Genomic DNA, 12420 nt, shown 5'->3' on the forward strand with positions numbered 1-12420 from the left:
AAGATATTAATTGTACAACTTTTTGTACTTTTTTTCTAGTTTTTTGAGTCGCCAGCCATGTATGGCCAAAAGTCGCTAATTGAATGCCAACGTTGCTTAATCGCCAACACACTGGGACTCACTGAAGGACTGACTGAATAAAAAAGATAATTAAGATAATTGTGTACTTTTCTCTTCTGATATTTTCTCTAAGGACCCCAAGCTATCTGCAAGCAGCAATAATGTCTGACAGACAGGAGAGCAGAGTGGTCAGTGATGAATGGCAAGGGAACAGGCTGATTTGTACTGAGGAGAAAGAGAGAGAGAGAGCCAATTACAGTGAAATATATTCCAAAAGAGCCAAGTGACTAGCTGAAGGCAGGGACAAATGCCTTGGAGTGACCAAGAAGAGTGCAAAGTACCAAATGGCAAAATGTGGGAAGACCAACAGGAAGATCTGCTTTTACCACTTATCTTCACAACCAAAAAGTCGCTAAATGATGTTTTTAGTCGCTAGCCAGGTATGGCCAAAAGACGCGAAATCTAGCGGCAAAGTCGGTCAATCACACAGTGAAACAAATAATTTTAAAAAGATAGTAATCGTACAATGTCTTGTACTTTTGTCTTCTTTCTTAATATTTCTCAAAGGACACCAAAATGTCGCTATCTGCAGGCAGCTTGCTAGCTATGATGGCAGCAACAATGTACCTTAGAGTGACTGACCAACAAGAGCTCAAAGTACCTAATGGCAAAATGTGGAGAGACAGACACAATAAATTGCATTAAGATGAAGAGAACTGTTGCTATTATTAATCTTAACATCAACCAGAAAGTCGCTAAATGTCACCAGCCAGGTATGGCCAAAAGTCGCTTAATTGGCCACACACAGTAACAGAGAAACTAACAAAAAAAAGATCATAAAGATAATAGTTGTACAACTGTGTGTACTTTTGTCTTCTTTCTAAATATTTTCCCAAAGGACACCAAAATGTTGCTATCTGCAGGCGGGAGCGTGCCTATGTTCCCCGGGTCCTATGTTCCCCGGGTCCTATGTTCCCCGGTTGTTCCTGGGTCTTTGTATGCGACCGGGGAACTTAGGACCCTTTTTCTAAAAAAGGGTCCTATGTTCCCTGCATTGTATCTGGCGAAATTGCGAAATTGTGCCCTGACCAAAACCATCCCTAAACCTAACCTGTCACAGGGCGTTGTGGAGCACTTTTTTTTGGCGAAATTGTGCCCTGACCAAAACTATCCCTAAACCTAACCTGTCACAGAGCGTTGTGGAGCACTTTTTTGGCGAAATTGTGCCCTGACCAAAACCATCCCTAAACCTAACCTGTCACAGGGCGTGCGGCAGCAGATAGAGCAACTCAAACGCGAACTTCCTTCCTTCGACAACTTAAACGCGTCTCTGTCATGCGTGTCTGCGTGCGTCTTACTTAGTCGCGCATTGGAAGCAGCGGGGAACATAGAACCCTTTTCTGGAAAAAGTGTTGTACGTTCCCCGCAGCGGGGAACATAGAACCCTTTTTTTTAAAAAGGGTCCTTAGTTCCCCGGTAGAGGGGAACATAGGACCCGGGTAACATAGGGACGGGGAACATAGGGATGACCCGCTGCAGGCAGCTTGCTAGCTATGATGGCAGCAACAATGTCTGCCAGACAGGAGAGAGTGGTCAGTGACGATCGAATCGAGAAAATGACAAAATGGGTCAAAGACCAAAAAGTTATTAACTGACAGCAGTGACAAATGTCAGACTGTAAACTTTCTCGAAAGAAAAGGACAAAATGGGAAGATGCTGATAATAACAGCAAAATGGAAAATATAAGAATTTCCAAGTAATGCTCAACTCAAGTGTGTGTGTGTGTGTGTGTGCGCGCGTTAAACTTCTTGTTGAATGATTTCAAATTATCTCTGAGTCTGAACTGAGGGAAAGGAAACCAAATTTTGAGCAGTCTCTCACGAGTTCAAAATACCAAATGAGGAGATTCTAAAAGAACAGACCGGTTTATGAAAGACTCGATGGGGGAGGGGCACAGCTAAGAATACTTGAGTGAGATTCTGTGATCCAAATTCGAGATAGAGCTTTTTGATAATGATAATTTGTCAGAGTAAGGTTGTGTAATCAAAATTTGAGAATGAGCTTTGTCAATCAATCAAGAATATTTGCATTAAGTTCTGTGATCAAAATTCAGAAACAACCTTTAATAATTGATAAAGAATATGTGAGTGAGGTTGTGTGATCCATCCAATTTGAGAATTAGCTTTGATAATAATGATTGAGAGCCTCTGGCCCTCTGTGGATCATGGCCGCGGGGCCAATTTTGCCTGGCCCCTTGGGGCCTCTGTGGGTCGTGGCTGCGGGGCCAAGTTGGCCTGGCCCCTTGGGGCCTCTGACCCTCTATGGATCGGGGCCAAGTTGGCCTGACCCCTCGGGGCCTCTGGCCCTCTATGGATCATGGCCGCGGGGCCAAGTTGGCCTGACCCCTTAGGACCTCAGGCCCTCTGTGGGTCGCGGCCGCGGGGCCAAGTTGACCTGGCCCCTTGGGGCCTCTTACCCTCTATGGATCGTGGCCGCGGGGCCAAGTTGACCTGGCCCCTTGGGGCCTCTGGCCTTCTGTGGCTCGCGGCCGCGGGGCCAAGTTGGCCTGGCCCTTTGGGGCCTCTGGCCTTCTGTGGGTCGTGGCCGCGGGGCCAAGTTGGCCTGGCCCCTTGGGGCCTCTGACCGTCTATGGATCGTGGCCGCGGGGCCAAGTTGACCTGGCCCCCTGGGGCCTCTGACCCTCTATGGATCGTGGCCGCGGGGCCAAGTTGGCCTGGCCCCTTGGGGCCTCTGACTGTCTATGGATCATGGCCGCGGGGCCATGTTGGCCTGGCCCCTTGGGGCCTCTGGCCCTCTGTGGGTCGCGGCCGCGGGGCCAAGTTGACCTGGCCCCTTGGGGCCTCTTACCCTCTATGGATCATGGCCGCGGGGCCAAGTTGGCCTGGCCCCTTGGGGCTTAAGATTATTATTTTTGCAAAAGTAGTTTTGCTTGGGTCGCGGCCGCGGGGCCAAGTTGGCCTGGCCCCTTGGGGCCTCTGGCCCCCTGGGCCTGGGCCCGGTAGGCCCGGTCATTAATCCACCTATGATGATAGCTAAACTGCTATCATTAGCTAACACACAAAGCTAATGGATGTAGTAAGGATGTAAAAGCTGTAAGATGGCGAAATATAATACTTCAAACTATGAGTGTCCTGATACAACTTTTTCACTTCTGATACGATACAAATATTGGAGCCTTGAGTATTGACCGATACTGATGTTAATTAATAATTTTTTTCAAATCATAGGGAGCATCGATTATAAGGCGCACTGCCGATGAGCGGGTCTATTCTAGGGCTGGGCGATATGTCGAGTTTCTAAGACATCGATATATTTTTAAACAAGATATGAACTAAGAAAATATCGTAATATCAATATAATTTATTTCACGTTAAAATGACCAAACGCCGCTTATTTGTTTTGTTCCTACTAAACCCCTCCCCTTCCTCCTTCCAAGATGTGCTTGCACGTATAAGAACATCCATGATTGGTTGGTTGTTTACTATGATGAGTCACGATTGGTTAGGGACAGGCCAATCAGAGGCAAGATAGGGCGGGTCATGGAACCAGGAAAGGAAATCACAACGTCCCTGCCTGCAAATGTATTTATTTATCTGAGTTTGATACATTTTGTATTATTTGCACAACAATGGTATTTATTTTACGTAGAAATAATATTTTTCTATTTTATTTATGTTATGTAATTATGTACTACTTAGTTTCTTTTCTGTGCTGTAAATACCCATCTTGACTAACTGGGTTAATAAAAGTGCCACTGACTGTTTACAGTACAGTTGTCATTCACTTCAATTTCAGTGAATATCGCTCAAAAATGAATATCTTTATATGTATACTTTCACCGAAAAATATATTGAGATATATATCAAATATCGAGTTGAAGTAAAAAAGATGTAGGAATGACATTTAGATGTTAGCTTTGCACAAGGCAACGACCTGTAGGACTGCTTGTGTCAGAGAGGACATTTGACATGCAAGCCAATATCATCCAATACTTGTTTTTTTTGCTGATATTGGACCGATATCAATATCGAATTGGGCCACCATTGGAAAATTAGCGCCCTGAAGGCATCTGTTATGGTTACGGAGGGAGTGTAGACGGCACAGACCACAAGGGGAAAATATATATATAAATCATAGAGCTATATATATATATATATATATATATATATATATATATATATATATATATATATATATATATATATATATATATATACACATATATATATAATACACACACACCACCGTTCAAAAGTTTGGGGTCACATTGAAATGTCATTTTTGAAGGAAAAGTACACCCTATACATTGCTAATGTGGTAAATGACTATTCTAGCTGCAAATGTCTGGTTTTTGGTGCAATATCTACATAGGTGTATAGAGGCCCATTTCCAGCAACTATCACTCCAGTGTTCTAATGGTACAATGTGTTTGGTCATTGGCTCAGAAGGCTAATTGATGATTAGAAAACCCTTGTCCAATCATGTTCACACATCTGAAAACAGTTTAGCTCGTTACAGAAGCTACAAAACTGACCTTCCTTTGAGCAGATTGAGTTTCTGGAGCATCACATTTTTGGGGTCAATTAAACGTTCAAAATGGCCAGAAAAAGAGAACTTTCATCTGGCACTCGACAGTTTATTCTTGTTCTTAGAAATGAAGGCTATTCCACAAAATTGTTTGGGTGACCCCAAACTTTTGAACGGTGGTGTATATATAAAATAACAAACAATATATTAATTAACAAGGGTTTGGAGTGTGACAAAATCCAAGGGAGTGTGTGTGTAAGACTATGTGTGTGAATTAACTGCTGAGTGTTACCGTAATGTTGAACGAGAGGAGGGACAAGGCAGATCACGGAGGTCTGTGAGACAGGCAGGTAGTCTGAGGGGTATAGCGAGGCGTCAACAGATCCGTGTCCAGAGCGGGGGTCGAGGATCGTGGAAGGCAGTCAGAATCCAGAGGGGGTCCAGGGAAGTGAGGCGCACAGCTCACTTCCAAGGCGACGGAGGATAGGTTCTCGAACAGCTGATTTACGTTCTGGCCCCGGATAGCAGGTTGAGCAGGCTTTTGAAGGCAGTCCTCTGATGATCAGCTTCAGGTGCGCTGATTGCCGGTGAATGATTGCAGCTGCCGGCTGCAGCGGTGTGCAGTGTGCGGTTGTGGGCGTGTCCCGAGGTGCGCTCTTGGAGGCGCAACAAGCAGAGCACACAGATGAGGGCGCATTGGAATAAGCCCTGGCCGTGACAGCATCTGCCTAAAGGTTGCAAATAGTCCTTTTATGATTATGTATATCTAGCAATGCTTCATATAGATCACACGTTAAACTTTATTTACTGTACCTCTTTAGTTTACACGGATGCCTTTACTCCTAACTCAGGTTCCACTACTTTTGTTTTTACTGTGAATATCTGGTGACAGCTGTCAGTTATTTTTGCCGTAAAATCCACTGACATTTTTTCTCAAAGTGTACACAAACATTTTTAGAAAAATGTTTTGACTTAAACGCACTACATTTATTTGCTCAAAAAATGTGGCAACAGTTTTATCTTGAGTCCCCTAACGCAGGGCTGTCAAACTTATTTTAGATCGGGGGCCACATGGAGAAACATTTTACCGGACTGGTAAAATCACGGCATGATAACTTAAAAATAAAGACAACTTCAGATTGTTTTCTTTGTTTAAAAATAGAACAAGCACATTCTGAAATTGTACTTATCATAATGTTGTTTTTTTACACTTACATGTTGCGGTTAATAGTATTCTACCTTTATTTGTCGTTATTTATATTTTCTGACTAAATTATGTGATAATGTTCATCAGTCAACTCATTGGTGTTAATTTTCAATCTATCAAGATAAAAAAATATACATCAAAATCAAATTACAGGATGTTATTTATGTAGTTTGATCATTTTCCTCGACTGATGTACTAACATCATGTGATTTATTTTGTACATATGTAGCATCATCTACAAAGATACAAAGAATTGCTATTGCGACATCCAGTGGACACATTTAGAACAGCTGTTTCTTTCATTCTAAAATTTCAGGTTAATTTTTATACTTGGCAAACTCATCCCACTGGCCGGACAAAACCTGTTTGCGGACCTGATCTGACACCCCTGCCCTAACGTGTATTTTGAAGCTACATTTGCTGTTCAGATAACCTTTCGCGGTTGAGGTAAAGGGAATTTGCCGTCTAAATAGATTAGATGACTAATCTGGATTTATGTAAGAATAATGTGATGTATATTTGTTTAAATTATTTGCATGCGTTAATCCAGTCGATACTACTATGATTACGTCGATATTTCATCACTACATCTTCTTTCGTTTAAAAAAAAATTAAATTATGTTTATAAAGTCAGGAAATATGTTCCTGGACACATGAGGACTTTGAATATGACCAATGTATGATCCTGTAACGACTTGGTATCGGATTGATACCCAAATTTGTGGTATCATCCAAAACTAATGTAAAGCATCAAACAACAGAAGAACAAGTGATCATTACATTTGAACAGAAGTGTAGATAGAACATGTTAAAAGAGAAAGTAAGCAGATATTAACAGTAATTGAACTAGTAAATTAATAATTAATTTTCTACCGCTTGTCCTTAATAATTTTGACAAAATAATAGAATGGAAAATGACACAATATGTTACTGCATATGTCTGCAGACTAATTAGGAGTCTTTGTTTGTTTACTTACTACTAAAAGACAAGTTGTCTTGTATGTTCACTATTTTATTTAAGGACAAACTTGCAATAAGAAACATATGTTTAATGTACCCTAAGATTTTTTGTTAAAATAGAGCCAATAACACAATTTTTGTGGTCCCCTTTATTTAGAAAAGTACTGAAAAGTATCATAATTTTGGTACCGGTACCAAATTATTGGTAACGGGACAACACTAGTATGTATTATCCTGTTATATCTCACATTCTATATCGTATATTGGAAAAAAGGTTGTCATAAACGTTACTTAATTCATTAAAAATAATAAAACAAAGGAAAACAAATTGTTATGAATATGTACATTTATTCAGTTGTAAACATTCATTCACTTTCTTCTTTCCTTTATGGATCTAAACTTTACCGCTGCCGGTATTTTTTTCCTATATTTTTATTGTAATATATTCAGAAATTGTTTGTTCTATTTTCGGCCAAAGTAAGACAAAGAAAACAATCTGAAGTTGTCTTTATTTTTTTGTTTTAATGCCATGATTTTAATAGTCCAGTGCACAGATTTTCCTCCATGCGGCCCCTGAGCTCAAATGAGTTGGACACCCCAGCATAAATGCATGAACTTTGACATCTCTAAATATGACACTTTTTCTAGCCGTATTTTATTTGGAGCTTCACCCCCATTAATATGTTTCCAACACAGAAGGTGACCAGAACGCCATTTGTTTACACCCGAATGGAATGCTTACGTGGGGGATTCTGACTATTTTGGACTATGCAAACAAGTGGAAATTGCTGTTTTGCATCAAAACACTTCTTTTTCTCACTACGATGGAGCGAAACCATCCTTGCCCAGGCACGCCCTTCTCGTTTTGGAGTATAAATATTTGGGGTATTGGCACCAGCCGCTAGACTAGATCTGACCAAACTAAGTCTATGAGCATGAACTGATGAAGCCTACTTGGATGAGAGGCGAAACGTCTTCTCAGACAAACCAAAGAGTCCAGTTGCAATCGATTGAACGCCCTGAGATACAAAATATATGATAAACAGTGCCTTGATAAAAAAAAATAAAGAAACCTACTGTATCAATTCAATCTCTGCAGGACTCCCCCTACTGTTGAAAAATATGAATGTATTTAATATTATTTTATTTATTTATTTAATATTTATTTAAGTGTTCAATCTAAAAACATATCCAAGCAAAAATAAATATTTGGTAAGTCCTGTATATTAGACTTATAAACTATACTGGACTGTCAACCTTTATGATTAAGGGAAACATAAACATATATTTGAAGAAAGGGCATAATAAACATTTTCAAGCTTTTAAACACAATAAATATTGAATTTTGCTTAAATTTCAAACAAGCCATCTCAGGTGGCCAAATACTTTTGGCATTATAGCGTACCTAAATACAATTAGTGTTTACTTAGTTGAGCCGTTGCTTTTTTATTTTTTTAAAAAAAAGGTGATTTAATAATTGAAAACCATAAGAGGTGTGAATGTAGGCATTAAAAACTATGTGGCAAATAGAATCGGTTACAAAAAACACATGGAAAAATATAGATACATTGTTTTTAAATTTTCTTGGCAATAATATATGAATATATATATAAAGTACATATATATATGAATACATATAAAGTACATTTACATATTTTTTTTTTTGCACTTTGAGTGAAGATATATGCAAAAAAACTAACAAAAAAAACCTGTCGAATCAAAAAAAAAAAGTTCTGATCTGTTAAGCTTTTTCAGTTTCCAAACACATCCTCTGGCTGCACCCCTGGGACACCACCTGCTGCTTTGAAACTGGACCCATAAAAACATATTCTATATTCTCACCCTGTTTTCAACACAACAATAATTTGCGTGTTGAATAAATATTGTGAAAGTGTACTATAGATGTGCAAAAAGGTAGTAGGAATGAAAAATGTGCATCTCTTAGAAACAAGGTGACCATCTGTTGTTGGACCAACCATGCTTGACACCGCTGTTTTGCATTTGGACTGAGAGAGTTGAGATGACTGACAGAAAGAAAAAAAAAATTCTCGGTTTGACTTTAGGTAAAACCAAGAATCACCTAACATTTGTGAGTGCAGAGGTGACTACATGAGGTTATTATTTTTGTTCTAGTTCCTGCATAAATGTTTAATTGAACTAACTCAATCACGTCTTTACGGATCCCATGTTGGAACACAAAAGGATATTCTGACGTCCCCACAAAGTCGGAAACATTCAATTGTCTCAAAGAAGAAAATGCCGTCAGATATAATTTATCCTGGATTTATCGTAATCATCAATTAAGTACACAGTAATACATTATTGCTTAATTTATATCAGTTTATTTCTCCTGCATTTATCAATTATTTAATTTCAGCTGCAACAGGCGTCTCTAACTCATTTTATGAGTATTCACTTCAGAATCATGTTTTAGCCACATGACATTTTTTAACTACTTCTACCTGAGATATGGTAGGCCTTAAGTCATATTAATTTTAAAATTGCATGTACAAGTTGTATATTTTCAAAGTCTTGAGTCCCCCAGGAAATGGTTATTCCGCTTGCTTACAGGAAGTTATTCTTTGTTTTGCCCAATGTGTTTTTTGGGCTGTCATTTTTGTGTTTGTGTATAACAACACGTTATGCAATAATGTAATACATTTTCAACTCATTATGTAATAACACCACATTTTTAATAATATAACGCATTTTGTAATAAACCTTGAAACATTTTGTTAAATATGGTATAAGTTATTACAAAGTGATTCATGATAATCTGCATATTTACATGATTATTGCAATATTTTTAGACCAAAAATGCCAAAAAAAATATGCTAAAAGTTTTGGAATGTGATTCTAGGAGTGAACGTGTTTCTTCTTGAATGTACCTTTTTTTTAAAGAAAGTTTTTAGAGAGAATAAATATACATATACACATTTTTGTGGAAGTGTACATCATTTATTTTTTTCACCCTGAGAGTGAAAGAGTTTTATTGTCATGACTGTATTTTTTTTACTCCTGTGGTATATTTGAATGTCTTAAACAATGATTCTTAAACTTTTTTTTTTTTTTTAACCAAGTACCACCTTTAGAAAAAACGTGGCTCTCCAAGTACCACCATTATGGCCAACAATAAAATACAGTAGCGTAGTAGGCCTAAATATACATTAAAAAAAACAAAGAGGTTTACTTTAACAAGTATATTTGCTTATTTTGGCCATTGTAACATCAAGGACAGTTTGAACAGTAACACTGTGTTTGAATATAGGAAAATAAAACAAAACTAACTTTGTCCATCGATGTCAGATTGCGTGGCTGATAGACGAACATATGCAGGTAATACAAGATAAGATAATTCATTATCTAAGACAGCGCTAGTTTCAAGATTTTTTTTTTTTCACAGGAAATAGTGTATAAATACAGTATGTGTAAAAAAAAATGATTCTAATAGTGCTGAAATGTGATCTTAGGACTGAAAGTGTTTCATATTTTAAAATAAATCTATAAATAGACTTGATAAAAAAATAAACATATATCTTAGTTGAACCTGTGAAAAACTTAAAAAATGAAATACATCCATCCATTTTTTTTTTCTTCTTTTCCCTCTCAATTGTAATACTTAAAAATACTGAACAAAAAAAAACAAGGATATTATAATAAGAAAAGGAATACATTAAATATATATATGTTTGTGGGAGCAAACATACATTTTTGTTTTACCTTGAGAGTGATTACAGATTACTCGAGTGGGGATATCTAATATCCTAGAATAATACAAATAGTGATAAATTATAATATGTTTGTGTGAGTGAACATAAATTATTTCACCCTGGGAGTGAAAGTTTTTTGCTGGTACTGTCCTCATTTTTGGAGATATTTAATATCCTAGAATAATACAAATAGTGATAGGTATTAATTTTATTCATAAGCACAAATCTAAGCAAAGTCACTGTACCAACAATGAAACTATTGCAATAACAGTATCAATAAAAAAGATCAATAGTAAACATGATTGTAAAATGTATTGCAGCTTACGTAATGAGCGGCCATCTTGCAGCACACCTGTAGTGCCACTATATGCAAAGTGACCCTCCCACCATGCAGCGTGCTATAAAAGCTGCACACATTCCATCCCATCACAACAACTTGAGTACCAACCATGTTCCGTGTAGTTGTGCTGCTGTTGCTGGCTGCAGGTTCCTGTGAGTGTCACTGAGGCACACATGACCATAGATCCGTTACATCCCATATCTAATAACTTTTCCTCCGCAGGTGTCGAGTGTGAAGAGTTGACCCAGCCACCGTCTGTCACTCTGCAGTCTGGTCAGAGTCTGAGCATCGACTGTCAGGTGTCTTACTCTGTGCGTAGCTACTACACAGCGTGGGTCAGGCATCCTGCTGGGAAAGGACTGGAGTGGATTGGGATGGCAGTTCCTGGCAGTTCTTACTACAAGGACTCACTGAAGAACCAGTTCAGTATTAATGTGAACCCCTCCAGCAACACAGTGACTCTAAATGGACAGAATATGCAGCCTGGAGACACGGCTGTGTATTACTGTGCCAGACAACCACAACAACACAAAGCATCAGCAGACTAGAACAAAAACAACAACACTGTGCAGCGTGACAAACATGTTCTAGTCACTCGTTAAATGGAGTCCAGTCCCAGGGGTCTCAAAGCAGAGTCGAGGCAGAGTCTGCGTGAGAAAAAGAACTGTATTCAATTTAAAAAATCACGTTTTAACCACGTGACTAAATGTGTTAACTACTTCTACCTGACCTATGGTAGGTTTGAAGTCATCATGAATGTAAAACTGCACGTTCGCAGCTGAGTTTGAAGCGACTGGGATGAAAATCAGCACTTCCAAGTCTAAGTCTGTGGTTCTCACCCGGAAAAGGGTGGAGTGACAATTTCGGGTTGGGGACGAGATCCTGCCCCAAGTGGAGGAGTTCAAGTACCTTGTGTCTTGTTCACGAGTGAGGGAAGAGTGGATTGTGAGATCGACAGGCTGGTCGGCGTCTGCAGTGATGCGGAGCCTGTATCGAGCCATCTGGTGAAAAAGGAGCTGAGCCGGAAGGCAACGTTCTCAATTTACCAGTCGATCTACGTTCCTTTCCTTACCTATGGTCATGAGCTTTGGGTTATGACCGAAAGGACAAGACCACGGGTACAAGCGTCTGAAAAGAGTTTCCTCAGTCGGGTGGCGGGGCTCTCCTTTAGAGATAGGGTGAGAAGCTCTGTCATTCAGGAGGAGCTCAGACTAAAGCCACTGCTCCTCCACATGGAGAGGAGCCAGATGAGGTGGTTCGGTCATCAGCTCAGGTTGCCCCCGGAAGTCTTCCTGGGGAGGTGTTTAGGGCGGTAGAAGGCCACGGGGAAGACCCAGGACACGTGGAGAGACTAGACCTCCCATTTGGCCTGGGAATGCCACAAGATCCACCAGGACGAGCTAAAAGAAGTTGCTGGGGAGAGGGAGGTCTGAACTTGTCTGCTTAGGCTGCTGCCCCCGCGACCTGACTTTGGATAAGCGGACAAAGATGAATGAATGGATAAAATTAAATGTAAAAATGTTATATTTTCACTGTTGAGTTCCCAGGAAATGGTCATACCGCTTGCTTACAGGAAGTTGCTCTTTGTGTCGCCC

The 12420-nt window shown here is 39.5% G+C and overlaps 1 protein-coding gene and 1 long non-coding RNA gene across 2 annotated transcripts in view; one reads left to right on the forward strand and one right to left on the reverse strand.

The window, feature by feature from the left end:
* The window catches only part of LOC133642559 (uncharacterized), a 35470-nt gene that overhangs the window by 5872 nt on the left and 17178 nt on the right, over positions 1-12420 (reverse strand). The window contains exon 3 of the long non-coding RNA XR_009824530.1: positions 4901-5336. This is a non-coding gene — a long non-coding RNA (uncharacterized LOC133642559). The remainder of the gene's footprint in view (positions 1-4900; positions 5337-12420) is intronic.
* LOC133642557 (uncharacterized) overlaps positions 10934-12420 on the forward strand; it is a 44115-nt gene continuing 42628 nt past the window's right edge. The window contains exons 1-2 of the mRNA XM_062036823.1: positions 10934-10977; positions 11048-11334. Coding sequence (XP_061892807.1) covers positions 10935-10977; positions 11048-11334 — 330 coding nt within the window. The 5' untranslated portion in view covers position 10934. The remainder of the gene's footprint in view (positions 10978-11047; positions 11335-12420) is intronic.

The sequence above is a fragment of the Entelurus aequoreus genome, linkage group LG25 (genome assembly GCF_033978785.1).
Source record: "Entelurus aequoreus isolate RoL-2023_Sb linkage group LG25, RoL_Eaeq_v1.1, whole genome shotgun sequence".
Taxonomy (NCBI): Eukaryota; Metazoa; Chordata; class Actinopteri; order Syngnathiformes; family Syngnathidae; genus Entelurus; species Entelurus aequoreus.